The sequence below is a fragment of the Octopus bimaculoides genome, chromosome 15, assembly GCF_046866305.1.
Source record: "Octopus bimaculoides isolate indiv1 chromosome 15, ASM4686630v1, whole genome shotgun sequence".
Lineage (NCBI taxonomy): Eukaryota > Metazoa > Mollusca > Cephalopoda > Octopoda > Octopodidae > Octopus > Octopus bimaculoides.
Window position 1 is genome coordinate 33213722 of NC_142942.1, and position 15407 is coordinate 33229128.

The 15407-nt window shown below is 40.3% G+C and overlaps 3 protein-coding genes across 4 annotated transcripts in view; all 3 read right to left on the reverse strand.

Moving 5' to 3' along the window:
- Nucleotides 1–15407, reverse strand: part of LOC149132489 (uncharacterized) — a 43751-nt gene that overhangs the window by 12831 nt on the left and 15513 nt on the right. The gene's annotated exons all lie outside the window — the stretch shown is intronic.
- LOC149132490 (uncharacterized) lies at nucleotides 3326–14380 on the reverse strand. 2 transcript variants are annotated; one of them, XM_089363668.1, is made up of 2 exons: nucleotides 14252–14380; nucleotides 3512–6764 (listed from the first exon to the last, which is right to left on the reverse strand). In XM_089363668.1, the coding sequence occupies exon 2, from the start codon at nucleotides 6551–6553 to the stop codon at nucleotides 3809–3811; it is 2745 nt and encodes a 914-aa protein (XP_089219794.1). In that variant the 5' UTR covers nucleotides 6554–6764; nucleotides 14252–14380; the 3' UTR covers nucleotides 3512–3808. The 2 variants fall into 2 exon arrangements, with proteins under 2 accessions (XP_089219793.1, XP_089219794.1); XM_089363667.1 differs by lacking the exon at nucleotides 14252–14380 and having other exon boundaries at nucleotides 3326–6632.
- LOC128249525 (uncharacterized) lies at nucleotides 8529–14266 on the reverse strand. The gene has a single exon (XM_089363666.1). It carries the CDS (start codon nucleotides 14264–14266, stop codon nucleotides 8825–8827), a length of 5442 nt encoding a protein of 1813 aa, XP_089219792.1. The 3' UTR covers nucleotides 8529–8824.

The window sequence follows — 15407 nt, forward strand, 5'->3', positions numbered from 1 at the left end:
GCGAACAAAGTTCTGAATGATGATTAGAGTGAAAGAGAGAAGAGGGCTAGTTGGCGTTCCTTGGTGTCTGAATGTCCCCGAGATATATGATGCTGTGTTGAGGAAAGAGCTTCAGACTCGCTTGTCCAACATTGAAAATACTACAGTATGGGAAGATTTTCGAGACCAGGTTCTTCAATGCGCTGCTGAAACACTGGGATAAGCTTCTGCCAGACACAGAGACCAGTTTGATGAAAATGACGCTGAAGTTCAGCGACTATTGGTTGTAAAGCTCCATGCCCACGATGTATTGCTGCACAGGGGACTTTCAGCTGTGCAGCGAAATCAAGCACTTGCCCACTATAGCAGTGTAAAATCACCACTGCATCGATCTTTCAGGAAGATACAGAACACTTGGTGGTAGGATCAGTTCAGACTGCTGCTGATGCAAATGATAGCAAGAAGCCTTACCATCTTGTGAAGCAAGTTTATAGGCCTAAGAGTTCTGCATCAGCCCCTTTGCTTTCCAAGGCATCTTCTATCCTATTTGCTAACTCAACAGAAATCACAGGTCGCTGGATTGAACACTTCTCTGAACTCCTGAACAATGAGTCAGTTGTTGATAAAACAGTGATTGATTCTATACAGCAAAACCTATCATTGGCTCCTTAAATTCCACGCCCTCAATAGATGAGGTAATGATAGCAATAAGTAAACTGAGCCTTGGTAGGGCACTTGGAAGGAATGGAATGTGTGTTGAGGTCTTGCCATTTGGTGGTGATTACAAATACTGAAAGTGGTAGACAAGTTTATCTACCTGGGCAGCCGTTCTTGCTCCCTGGATGATGAAATATCTTTCAAATTGCAGAGAGTAACTGATTCCTTCCGGTCTCTTCAGTTTCGTGTCTGGTCCCAGCATGGGAGAACTACTTTTATGGAACGGAATGCTGGACAGACCACAGTCTGGTGCGAACAAAGTTCTGGATGATGATTAGAGTGAAAGAGAGAAGAGAGCTAGTTGGCGTTCCTTGGTGTCTGAATGTCCACGAGCTATATGACGCTGTGTTGAGGAAAGAGCTTCAGACTTGCTTGTCCAACATTGAAAATACTACAGTATGGGAAGATTTTCGAGACCAGGTTCTTCAATGCGCTGTTGAAACACTGGGATAAGCTACTGCCAGACACAGAGACCAGTAAGGTAAACAAAAATTGCTGTGTACCGTGCATGTTTCCTGACATCGCTCCTTTACTCGTGTGAGACATGGACCCTTTACAAACGTTATGTAAAGGTCCTTGAACGCTTTCATCAGAGATGTCTGAGACACATTTTGATGTTGGCTTGACCTTAAAAACTCCAAACACACAGGTCCTGAGGACAGCTGATATTTTGAGTATTGAGGCGATGGTGCACAAACACCGGTTACGTTGGACTGGACACCTTATTAGAATGAAGGATAGCAGGATCCCTAAACAGATGCCATATGGGGAACTTGTTAGTGGAAAGAGACCCCGGCAGAAACCAAGGCAGCGATCTAAGGACTGTGTCAAGTCCTCATTAAAGGCCTGTGATATGCAGGAGACTAAACGGGAGAGCAATGCAGGTTAAGGAGGGGTCGACATCTTTGAAAGAGCACGTATTCTGCATGAAGAACTTAAGCGTGCTGCTCGAAAACGCACCACTAGCGTAGTGAATGGGGAAAGCTTGGTTTGCAAAGTTTGCAGTCTTGTATGCTTGTCAAGAGCAGGGTTCATTAGCTACCAACGGAGCTGCAAATATGAAATATAAGTTAGTTCGAGAGCGCACAATGTTCATAAGAGTCAGCAATGATCTTCCTCGGTCACGAATGGACGGCATCACGTATGTATGTATGTATGTATGTTAAAATTACATCACCATAAAATCAGTAAATAAAAATAGAAAACATAAAATATGTGGTAGGCATATACATTTTGCACTGCTTAAATAGGGAATTTCCAGAGATCGGTGGCGAGTACCTTGGAATGACGCTTTGTTAACAATTTATAATGCAACCAGGTAAATTTGGGAAGATATAAAAAAAACTCATCAAAGTCTTTAATAACTAAAGAATTTATATCTAGAGTGAATATAGCGTGGTAAATTTGCTGGACTTTACAATGGACCTTAGCCCTGGACTCGTACCACACACCTAATTACCAACCAAAGGCAATTATCGATTCGATAGTTAGGGACATTTAACTCAAACATTTAACTAGACATTTAACTAGAATTTCTAGTAAATGAAGAAATATTTAAACAGAATGAAACGTACTATAATTTGGCTTTAGCTAGAAATGGTTACGCTGATAAATTCAGTATATTGTGGATGTGGATAGTAGGAAGGAACATAGGAACAGGGAACTATATAAACAAATGACTGTTGATAGTGACCATAGTAGTGATAGAAATAAAGATAAGGTATACGATGAAAATTATTGGCAAAAGGAAATGTAGTGCAGTGAGGATATTAGGTGAAAATAACGAAGCTCTAAATAGTAGATCAAATATGAGATCTCAGTGAATAAACCCAGAATTAAACCATTCTAGCGAATAGGTTACAAGTGGACTATGATAAAAATAAAAATAAAAATAAAAATAAAAGAGATTCCCACATGGAGTATGAGTGTGCGTCTTCTTGCAATGTTATCAATGGCAATGTACAAAACAATTGATATAGCAATACTAACTGTAATCTTGATCCAAAAAAAAGGAGAGCATATAAAGAATGATTACCTAGTATAAAGCTTCATTTGGGTGCTCAAGTACCAATTACCAAGCAATTTTTTCATCCACTGAACAGGCATTTTCGCCACTTCAATCAAATATAGTTGTATAGTTAACAAGTCTGTTAAATATGCAAACTCAGCCACAAATAACATAGCTAAGATTATTGAAGTAAAGGAATTAACCAGCCCGCATTATGATGATAATACTAAATAATCTAGGGTCAAATGTAATATATTTGGGGTATCTAGTCCATGTAAAGAAAGCATCTTCATGTCAAAAGTGTCCAATTGTGACATGGAGTAGGGTGTTACTATAACATCTTATATAAGTAATAGGAGGAATGTGAACCTCTCGAATGAAAACTGATTATTAGATGAATTATCGTGAAACATTCATTAATCTCCGAGATTGCACTTTAGATGACGGTAGAGCAATATTCCGTAGGTGTGAATTGACAGAATTTAAAGTAGTATGTTGAGTTGTATCTAGAGTAATTGACATAAGCAGTGTAATGAAATGATTTGTAGAACCACTATTTCATCATGATGGACTAATTAAGTGTTAACGTCTAATCAATTGTGAAAAACAAAGTGAGACAAATGAAATAAAAATATCTGTATTTAACTGAAGAACGATAATGAAGAAATATCATAACTGAATTCTCTAAGATGTTGAAGATCTTGATTTCATTATACTTTTAATACTTTATTTCCTCTCTCTGACTAATACAGTTTAGTGTTGAATGTTAAAAAAAGAAAAACTCAAAAGAAAACGTAATACCGGAAGTAGAATTTGATAGCGCTTATATTTTGGGTATATATTTTTGTTCGAAATTCAGTTCCATCTTTAATGCTTGGTTTTCTTCTTTTATTTTCCCCCTAATTTTTTATCCCTTCCTTCAGACAAATGAATAAATTCTTCGATTCCTCTTTTCAATTTTAGGCTTACCAAGAAAACGATTTATTTTAGAGCACTCTTCTGGTACTTTCCTGACATGTACGAAACATGCGTAGAAAATTATGCAACACCCTTTCATTCCTCTTTTAGACTGCTCAGAGTTATGTCTGTAATATTTTAGAACATTTACTCTGGTGGAGGCTTTTGTGCTCTAATTGGTGCAGATCTTGGTATTCTAGGTTTTCGGACTCTAACCGGAAGAGATGGTACACTGGCTGAAGAAGGCTCTGCTTCTCTAACTGTTGAAGTCTTCGGTACTCTAGGCCTCGAAGCTTTCGGCTTTCGTACTCTAGGCATTGGTACCATAGCCGGTGAAGACTCTGGTAAACTAACTGGTGAAATCGCTGGTTCTCTAACTGTTGAAGGCTTCGGCACTCTAGGCCTCGAAACTCTCGGCTTTCGTACTCTAGGCATTGGTACTATAGCCGGTAAAGGCTCAGGTAAACTAACTGGTGAAAGACCTGGTTCTCTAAATGGTGAAGGCTTCGGTACTCTCGGCCTTGGTACTCTGGGTTTTCGCACTCTAGCCGTTGTAGGCTCTGGTGCTCTAACTGGTGAAAGCTCTGGGGATCTAACTAGTAAAAGCACTGGTGAATCCTTGCGTACTCTCGGCTTTGTTACTCTTGGCTTTCGTACTCTAACCGGTGCAGGTTCTGGTTCAATAACTGGGGAAAGTTCCGGTTCTCTAACTGGCGAAAGCTCTGGGGATCTAACTGGTGAAAGCACTGGTTCTATAGCCGGTGAAACCTTGCGTACTCTCGGCTTTGTTACTCTTGGCTTTGTTACTCTTGGCTTTCGTACTCTAACCGGTGCAGGTTCTGGTTCAATAACTGGGTAAAGTTCCGGTTCTCTAACTGGTGAAAGCTCTGGGGATCTAACTGGTGAAAGCACTGGTTCTGTAGCCGGTGAAACCTTGCGTACTCTCGGCTTTGTTACTCTTGGCTTTGTTACTCTTGGCTTTGTTACTCTTGGCTTTCGTACTCTAACCGGTGCAGGTTCTGGTTCAATAACTGGGGAAAGTTCCGGTTCTCTAATTGGTGAAAGCTCTGGGGATCTAACTGGTGAAAGCACTGGTTCTGTAGCCGGTGAAACCTTGCGTACTCTCGGCTTTGTTACTCTTGGCTTTGTTACTCTTGGCTTTCGTACTCTAACCGGTGCAGGTTCTGGTTCAATAACTGGGTAAAGTTCCGGTTCTCTAACTGGTGAAAGCTCTGGGGATCTAACTGGTGAAAGCACTGGTTCTGTAGCCGGTGAAACCTTGCGTACTCTCGGCTTTGTTACTCTTGGCTTTGTTACTCTCGGTTTTGTTACTCTTGGCTTTCGTACTCTAACCGGTGCAGGCTCTGGTTCTCTAACTGGTGATGGCTCTGGTTCTCTAACAGGTGAAGGCTTTGGAACTCTAGGCTTTCGTACTCTCGGCTTTCGTACTCTAGCCGTTGTAGGTTCTGGTTCTCTAACTGGTGATGGCTCTCGTTCTCTAACTGATTGAGTTAGTATAGCACCTGGTATTGGGATATCTGAGTCAATCTGACTAGTCTCTCTTGACAACACTGGTTGACTTTCAAGGTGAAGTGGTTTACCATACCTATATGCTATATCTCCAACATGCCACTTAGCTAAGTTCGATTGAAGGCGATCTTCTATATGCATCCTTTCATACAGATTCTTTACAGCTAAGTAAATTCCGCGGATATCTTCTTCTTCAGGAAGCTCTGCATTTGGATCTTCCCCAACAGATGATTTATAGGCAATAAATGAACTCAACTCGCCAAACAGTTGTTTTACACCTAAATCTAAAGGACTTGGTTTTGTTATTTGAAATGCAAACACTAGATCTCCAGAATCTCTCTCAATCGGTGATAGATCTGCAATTGCTTGTATTACCCTTTCAGTATCCTCTTTAGATTCTTCCGAAATGCTTGTAATATATTCCTCCTCTGGAAACTCTTCACAACTCTCACAAAGGCTCGGACTTTCATCTTCTGCATCCTCTTCTTGAACTTCTTTTAAAATGGGTGGTAGAGCAAAAATATCACGCAACATGCTTTCAGGATCTTTTTCTTTGTATGCTTCTATAATATTTGGAATATTCTCTGGGAACACCCCAGAAACTATACTTTCAGAATCTTCGTATGGTACGTTTACATTTACACTATATTCTGACAAATCTAAAGGAATGTCAGATATTCTACTGAAAGGTGACAGTGACTGATCTATAAGGTCATCTGATTCCAAACTGAGTTCCTCAGAACTGACAGGTGATACACTAGCATCAGTGGAAGTACGTAATACTTCTTGTGGCTGTCGGTAACGTGCTGACATTTGAAATCTTGAGGGAACGCTAGCACTAGTGGCAGGACGGTAAGGATCTGAAAACTCGGATATTTTAACGATTGGTAATGTACGAGAAAGAGGATAATCTGGAGTTATGCGTAAAAGGCTGCGTTGTAGTGCTGGTAATGTTTCGGACAGATATGTGTGATGCCTTTGGGGTCCTTCTGGAAATACTATATCACTTTCCGAACTTTCAGACTTTTCGAGTTCTTCTTGGGGTTCAGTAGCAGTTAAAGTGCCTGAAATATACTCCTCTGGCAATTCGTCGTTTTCATCACTCAAATGCTCTGGAGAAGAACTTTCTTGTAGCGAAATTCTATCGTCTGTATTTTCAGTTAGACTATCGATAACGCTCCTCATCTCATCCACTCTATTGATCTCTTCTTCAGTAATGCTCCTCATTTCATCCAGTCTTTCGAGCTCTTCTTCAGTAACACCCCTAATTTCATCCAGTCTGTCGATTTCTGTTCCAATAGCTTTCCTAATTTCATCCAGTCTACCGATCTCTTCAGTACCGCTCCTCATTTCGTCCATCATTTCGAAATCCTCTTCAGTAACACTCCTCACTTCATCCAGTCTGTCGATTTCTGTTCCAATAGCGCTCCTCACTTTATCCAGTCTATCGATCTCTTCTTCAGCGTGCTGCTCGAAAACGCACCACTAGCGTAGTGAATGGGGAAAGCTTGGTTTGCAAAGTTTGCAGTCTTGTATGCTTGTCAAGAGCAGGGTTCATTAGCTACCAACGGAGCTGCAAATATGAAATATAAGTTAGTTCGAGAGCGCACAATGTTCATAAGAGTCAGCAATGATCTTCCTCGGTCACGAATGGACGGCATCACGTATGTATGTATGTATGTATGTTAAAATTACATCACCATAAAATCAGTAAATAAAAATAGAAAACATAAAATATGTGGTAGGCATATACATTTTGCACTGCTTAAATAGGGAATTTCCAGAGATCGGTGGCGAGTACCTTGGAATGACGCTTTGTTAACAATTTATAATGCAACCAGGTAAATTTGGGAAGATATAAAAAAAACTCATCAAAGTCTTTAATAACTAAAGAATTTATATCTAGAGTGGATATAGCGTGGTAAATTTGCTGGACTTTACAATGGACCTTAGCCCTGGGCTCGTACCACACACCTAATTACCAACCAAAAGCAATTATCGATTCGATAGTTAGGGACATTTAACTCAAACATTTAACTAGACATTTAACTAGAATTTCTAGTAAATGAAGAAATATTTAAACAGAATGAAACGTACTATAATTTGGCTTTAGCTAGAAATGGTTACGCTGATAAATTCAGTATATTCTGGATGTGGATAGTAGGAAGGAACATAGGAACAGGGAACTATATAAACAAATGACTGTTGATAGTGACCATAGTAGTGATAGAAATAAAGATAAGGTATACGATGAAAATTATTGGCAAAAGGAAATGTAGTGCAGTGAGGATATTAGGTGAAAATAACGAAGCTCTAAATAGTAGATCAAATATGAGATCTCAGTGAATAAACCCAGAATTAAACCATTCTAGCGAATAGGTTACAAGTGGACTATGATAAAAATAAAAATAAAAATAAAAATAAAAGAGATTCCCACATGGAGTATGAGTGTGCGTCTTCTTGCAATGTTATCAATGGCAATGTACAAAACAATTGATATAGCAATACTAACTATAATCTTGATCCAAAAAAAGGAGAGCATATAAAGAATGATTACCTAGTATAAAGCTCCATTTGGGGGCTCAAGTACCAATTACCAAGCAATTTTTTCATCCACTGAACAGGCATTTTCGCCACTTCAATCAAATATAGTTGTATAGTTAACAAGTCTGTTAAATATGCAAACTCAGCCACAAATAACATAGCTAAGATTATTGAAGTAAAGGAATTAGCCAGCCCGCATTATGATGATAATACTAAATAATCTAGGGTCAAATGTAATATGTTTGGGGTATCTAGTCCATGTAAAGAAAGCATCTTCATGTCAAAAGTGTCCAATTGTGACATGGAGTAGGGTGTTACTATAACATCTTATATAAGTAATAGGAGGAATGTGAACCTCTCGAATGAAAACTGATTATTAGATGAATTATCGTGAAACATTCATTAATCTCCGAGATTGCACTTTAGATGACGGTAGAGCAATATTCCGTAGGTGTGAATTGACAGAATTTAAAGTAGTATGTTGAGTTGTATCTAGAGTAATTGACATAAGCAGTGTAATGAAATGATTTGTAGAACCACTATTTCATCATGATGGACTAATTAAGTGTTAACGTCTAATCAATTGTGAAAAACAAAGTGAGACAAATGAAATAAAAATATCTGTATTTAACTGAAGAACGATAATGAAGAAATATCATAACTGAATTCTCTAAGATGTTGAAGATCTTGATTTCATTATACTTTTAATACTTTATTTCCCCTCTCTGACTAATGCAGTTTAGTGTTGAATGTTAAAAAAAGAAAAACTCAAAAGAAAACGTAATACCGGAAGTAGAATTTGATAGCGCTTATATTTTGGGTATATATTTTTGTTCGAAATTCATTTCCATCTTTAATGCTTGGTTTTCTTCTTTTATTTTCCCCCTAATTTTTATCCCTTCCTTCAGACAAATGAATAAATTCTTCGATTCCTCTTTTCAATTTTAGGCTTACCAAGAAAACGATTTATTTTAGAGCACTCTTCTGGTACTTTCCTGACATGTACGAAACATGCGTAGAAAATTATGCAACACCCTTTCATTCCTCTTTTAGACTGCTCAGAGTTATGTCTGTAATATTTTAGAACATTTACTCTGGTGGAGGCTTTTGTGCTCTAATTGGTGCAGATCTTGGTATTCTAGGTTTTCGGACTCTAACCGGAAGAGATGGTACACTGGCTGAAGAAGGCTCTGCTTCTCTAACTGTTGAAGTCTTCGGTACTCTAGGCCTCGAAGCTCTCGGCTTTCGTACTCTAGGCATTGGTACCATAGCCGGTGAAGACTCTGGTAAACTAACTGGTGAAATCCCTACTTCTCTAACTGTTGAAGGCTTCGGTACTCTAGGCCTCGAAGCTCTCGGCTTTCGTACTCTAGGCATTGGTACTATAGCCTGTAAAGACTCTGGTAAACTAACTGGTGAAATCGCTGGTTCTCTAACTGTTGAAGGCTTCGGCACTCTAGGCCTCGAAACTCTCGGCTTTCGTACTCTAGGCATTGGTACTATAGCCGGTAAAGGCTCAGGTAAACTAACTGGTGAAAGACCTGGTTCTCTAAATGGTGAAGGCTTCGGTACTCTAGGCCTTGGTACTCTGGGTTTTCGCACTCTAGCCGCTGTAGGCTCTGGTGCTCTAACTGGTGAAAGCTCTGGGGATCTAACTAGTAAAAGCACTGGTGAATCCTTGCGTACTCTCGGCTTTGTTACTCTTGGCTTTCGTACTCTAACCGGTGCAGGTTCTGGTTCAATAACTGGGGAAAGTTCCGGTTCTCTAACTGGTGAAAGCTCTGGGGATCTAACTGGTGAAAGCACTGGTTCTGTAGCCGGTGAAACCTTGCGTACTCTCGGCTTTGTTACTCTTGGCTTTGTTACTCTTGGCTTTCGTACTCTAACCGGTGCAGGTTCTGGTTCAATAACTGGGTAAAGTTCCGGTTCTCTAACTGGTGAAAGCTCTGGGGATCTAACTGGTGAAAGCACTGGTTCTGTAGCCGGTGAAACCTTGCGTACTCTCGGCTTTGTTACTCTTGGCTTTGTTACTCTTGGCTTTGTTACTCTTGGCTTTCGTACTCTAACCGGTGCAGGTTCTGGTTCAATAACTGGGGAAAGTTCCGGTTCTCTAATTGGTGAAAGCTCTGGGGATCTAACTGGTGAAAGCACTGGTTCTGTAGCCGGTGAAACCTTGCGTACTCTCGGCTTTGTTACTCTTGGCTTTGTTACTCTTGGCTTTCGTACTCTAACCGGTGCAGGTTCTGGTTCAATAACTGGGTAAAGTTCCGGTTCTCTAACTGGTGAAAGCTCTGGGGATCTAACTGGTGAAAGCACTGGTTCTGTAGCCGGTGAAACCTTGCGTACTCTCGGCTTTGTTACTCTTGGCTTTGTTACTCTTGGCTTTCGTACTCTAACCGGTGCAGATTCTGGTTCAATAACTGGGGAAAGTTCCGGTTCTCTAATTGGTGAAAGCTCTGGGGATCTAACTGGTGAAAGCACTGGTTCTGTAGCCGGTGAAACCTTGCGTACTCTCGGCTTTGTTACTCTTGGCTTTCGTACTCTAACCGGTGCAGGCTCTGGTTCTCTAACTGGTGATGGTTCTGGTTCTCTAACCGGTGAGACCTTGCGTACTCTAGTCTTTGGTACTCTCGGTTTTGTTACTCTTGGCTTTCGTACTCTAACCGGTGCAGGCTCTGGTTCTCTAACTGGTGATGGCTCTCGTTCTCTAACTGATTGAGTTAGTATAGCACCTGGTATTGGGATATCTGAGTCAATCTGACTAGTCTCTCTTGACAACACTGGTTGACTTTCAAGGTGAAGTGGTTTACCATACCTATATGCTATATCTCCAACATGCCACTTAGCTAAGTTCGATTGAAGGCGATCTTCTATATGCATCCTTTCATACAGATTCTTTACAGCTAAGTAAATTCCGCGGATATCTTCTTCTTCAGGAAGCTCTGCATTTGGATCTTCCCCAACAGATGATTTATAGGCAATAAATGAACTCAACTCGCCAAACAGTTGTTTTACACCTAAATCTAAAGGACTTGGTTTTGTTATTTGAAATGCAAACACTAGATCTTCAGAATCTCTCTCAATTGGTGATAGATCTGCAATTGCTTGTATTACCCTTTCAGTATCCTCTTTAGATTCTTCCGAAATGCTTGTAATATATTCCTCCTCTGGAAACTCTTCACAACTCTCACAAAGGCTCGGACTTTCATCTTCTGCATCCTCTTCTTGAACTTCTTTTAAAATGGGTGGTAGAGCAAAAATATCACGCAACATGCTTTCAGGATCTTTTTCTTTGTATGCTTCTATAATATTTGGAATATTCTCTGGGAACACCCCAGAAACTATACTTTCAGAATCTTCGTATGGTACGTTTACATTTACACTATATTCTGACAAATCTAAAGGAATGTCAGATATTCTACTGAAAGGTGACAGTGACTGATCTATAAGGTCATCTGATTCCAAACTGAGTTCCTCAGAACTGACAGGTGATACACTAGCATCAGTGGAAGTACGTAATACTTCTTGTGGCTGTCGGTAACGTGCTGACATTTGAGATCTTGAGGGAACGCTAGCACTAGTGGCAGGACGGTAAGGATCTGAAAACTCGGATATTTTAACGATTGGTAATGTACGAGAAAGAGGATAATCTGGAGTTATGCGTAAAAGGCTGCGTTGTAGTGCTGGTAATGTTTCGGACAGATATGTGTGATGCCTTTGGGGTCCTTCTGGAAATACTATATCACTTTCCGAACTTTCAGACTTTTCGAGTTCTTCTTGGGGTTCAGTAGCAGTTAAAGTGCCTGAAATATACTCCTCTGGCAATTCATCGTTTTCATCACTCAAATGCTCTGGAGAAGAACTTTCTTGTAGCGAAATTCTATCGTCTGTATTTTCAGTTAGACTATCGATAACGCTCCTCATCTCATCCACTCTATTGATCTCTTCTTCAGTAATGCTCCTCATTTCATCCAGTCTTTCGAGCTCGTCTTCAGTAACACCCCTAATTCCATCCAGTCTGTCGATTTCTGTTCCAATAGCTTTCCTAATTTCATCCAGTCTACCGATCTCTTCTTCAGTAACGCTCCTCTCTTCATCCAGTCTATCGATCTCTTCGGTAACGCTCCTCATTTCATCCATTATTTCGAAATCTTCTTCAGTAACACTCCTTATTTCATCCAGTCTGTCGATTTCTGTTCCAATAGCGCTCCTCACTTCATCCAGTCTATCGATCTCTTCTTCAGTAACGCTCCTCTCTTCATCCAGTCTATCAATCGTTTTTTCAGTAATACTCCTTCTTTCATCCAGTATATCGATCTCTTCTTCAATAACGCTCCTCATTTCATTCAGTCTATCCATCTCTCCTTCAATAACGCTCATCTGCTCATCATATTTAACTGGTGACACGCTAGCTGTAGCTCCTGGTAGAAGTTCTCCAGATCTTGAACGAGTTTCATCTCGAATTGATTCTTTAATTTCAGGAGGTAGATCCATTAAGTCTTGGCCAGGTTCTTCAGATGAAACACTTGATAGTCTAACAGGTGTTAAAGATTGTGAATGTCGATAACTTGATGTCCTACTTGCGTCACCCTGCTGGAGATTTCTTTGCCTATCGTCCTCTCCACTATCTGGTGGAGGTTCTCCAGATCTTGAACGAGTTTTATCTCGAATTGATTCTTCAGTTTCAAGAGGTAGATCCATTAAGTCTTGGCCAGGTTCTTCGTAAACAGATGAAATACTTGATAATCTACCAGGTGCTAAAGATTGTGAATGTCGATAACTTGATGTCCTACTGAGTTCGGGTTGCCCTCTGGAATATTCGACACTGGGAATTTCATCCTCCCTAAAAAGCAATTGGGACCGACTTAAGTCACCGGAGCGATATGGGTGAGATGAGTCCCGCTGTTCCATAAGATTTTCCCAGAATTCAAGGCCATACTGAGCTGATGCTTTTTGTTCCGCAATTCTATCCAAAGTTTCAGTAGCTGCAGCTCCTTGTGAAGTTTCTCCAGACCTTGATTTAGATGATATACTTGCGTCACCCTGCTGGAGATTGCTTTGCCTATCGTCCTCTCCACTATCTGGTGGAGGTTCTCCAGATCTTGAACGAGTTTTATCTCGAATTGATTCTTCAGTTTCAGGAGGTAGATCCATTAAGTCTTGGCCAGGTTCTTCGTAAACAGATGAAATACTTGATAATCTACCAGGTGCTAAAGATTGTGAATGTCGATAACTTGATGTCCTACTGAGTTCGGGTTGCCCTCTGGAATATTCGACACTGGGAATTTCATCATCCCTAAGAAGCAATTGGGACCGACTTAAGTCACCGGAGCGATATGGGTGAGATGAGTCCCGCTGTTCCATAAGTTGTTCCCAGACATCAAGGCCATGGTGAGTTGATGCTTTTTGTTTCGCAATTCTATCCAAAGTTTCAGTAGCTGCAGCTCCTTGTGAAGTTTCTCCAGACCTTGATTTAGATGATATACTTGCGTCACCCTGCTGGAGATTTCTTTGCCTATCGTCCTCTCCACTATCTGGTGGAGGTTCTCCAGATCTTGAAAGAGTTTTATCTCGAATTGATTCTTCAGTTTCAGGAGGTAGATCCATTAAGTCTTGACCAGGTTCTTCGTAAACAGATGAAATACTTGATAATCTAACAGGTGCTAAAGATTGTGAATGTCGATAACTTGATGTCCTACTGAGTTCGGGTTGCCCTCTGGAATATTCGACACTGGGAATTTCATCATCCCTAAGAAGCAATTGGGACCGACTTAAGTCACCGGAGCGATATGGGTGAGATGAGTCCCGCTGTTCCATAAGATTTTCCCAGAATTCAAGGCCATACTGAGCTGATGCTTTTTGTTTCGCAATTCTATCCAAAGTTTCAGTAGCTGCAGCTCCTTGTGAAGTTTCTCCAGACCTTGATTTAGATGATATACTTGCGTCACCCTGCTGGAGATTTCTTTGCCTATCGTCCTCTTCACTATCTGGTGGAGGTTCTCCAGATCTTGAACGAGTTTTATCTCGAATTGATTCTTCAGTTTCAGGAGGTAGATCCATTAAGTCTTGGCCAGGTTCTTGGTAAGCAGTTGCAATACTTGATAGTCTAACAGGTGCTAAAGATTGTGAATGTCGATAACTTGATGTCCTACTGGGTTCGGGTTTCCCTCTCGGATATTCGACACTGGGAATTTCATCATCCCTAAGAAGCAATTGGGACCGACTTAAGTAACCGGAGCGATATGGGTGAGATGAGTCCCGCTGTTCCATAAGTTGTTCCCAGACATCAAAGCCACGGTGAGTTGATGCTTTTTGTTTCGCAATTCTATCCAAAACTTCAGTAGCTGTAGCTCCTAGTGATTGAGATGATATACTTGCGTCACCCTCAAGTTCAGGCCGTTTTGCTTCATTATAACTTTCCTCTCCACTATCTTGGGGCGTAGACGCTGCTAAAGGCAATAACCTTCTTTCATAAAACTGTTCTTCATCTAGAATATCTTCATCATTAAAACCTACCTGACTTAAGTTCATTCTTTGAGTAACATTAATATCAATGAGGATGCACGGTTAATATGTTTTATGAATGTTCACCACACTTATGGCAGTTGATTTTGTATTGAGCGTTTGTAGATGTCCTCTCAAAGCCTATTGTGAATATTTTAAGATAAAAATATATTTTAGTTTAATATGACTGGATATAAGAATGTTTTATAGTTGTCATACAACATATCAACTCATCACTATGCGTTCGGTATTTCATACATATTTATGTAACTAACACGTTTATACTTAGACACATACACAAACATATAATCAGAATACGGACGCCATACGCATATCCACACATATACTGTAGACACACACCTGCACACATATACATGTGCATGAAAACACACATACATGCATGAGGACACTCGCTCCCACATATACACTTAGATACACGCGCACACACATGCTTTTTCTAACATCTTGGAAAAGGAAGCATAAAGAATTATACAAATGAACTTGCGACCCTCTATGTGATCAATGGATCTGCAAGAAACAGCGACCATATCTTCCTCAAATCACATCTTGCCATCAATACACAGAGATTGGTGGGGGTGCAAAATATGACAATTTATGTTCCTTTTTCTTTTTCAGGAACAGCTTGATATATTGGTGAACAGTTAACAGCGTTGGAGAGTAGAGCATAAAGATTAAAGTTGTAGTTGAAAAAACGTTAGCTGATATGGATGGTTGGAAGCCATCTGAATATTGGAAAAAGGTTACCCTTATCATGATGATTCGCACCTGGTGTCAAAATGCTGACATCATGAGTATTTCTCAATGTTCTGTGAACACTGTAAAGGCTGTTAGACGTGACATGGACAACTGCAACAGTGATTACGAAGCTGTTGCCGGTAGAAAGAGGCATAATATGCGTTTTGATTGCGTCTGCACGTTGGTTCAATTCAAACTGTTACGTGAACCTGCTGGAGACTTTGATTGATATCTGGTGGGAGAGGGCAGCTGCTGGAAAGCCATGTATGTGGCAGTAGCATTCGACCAAACTTTCAGAAAGAGCCAGAAGTGCTTGTCGGAGAATTTCTACGACTTCACCAGTCCCAATTTCTGACCTCCTAATTTCCCAGAAATTCAATCCCATAGATTATTGTGGGAGAAAGATATCAAC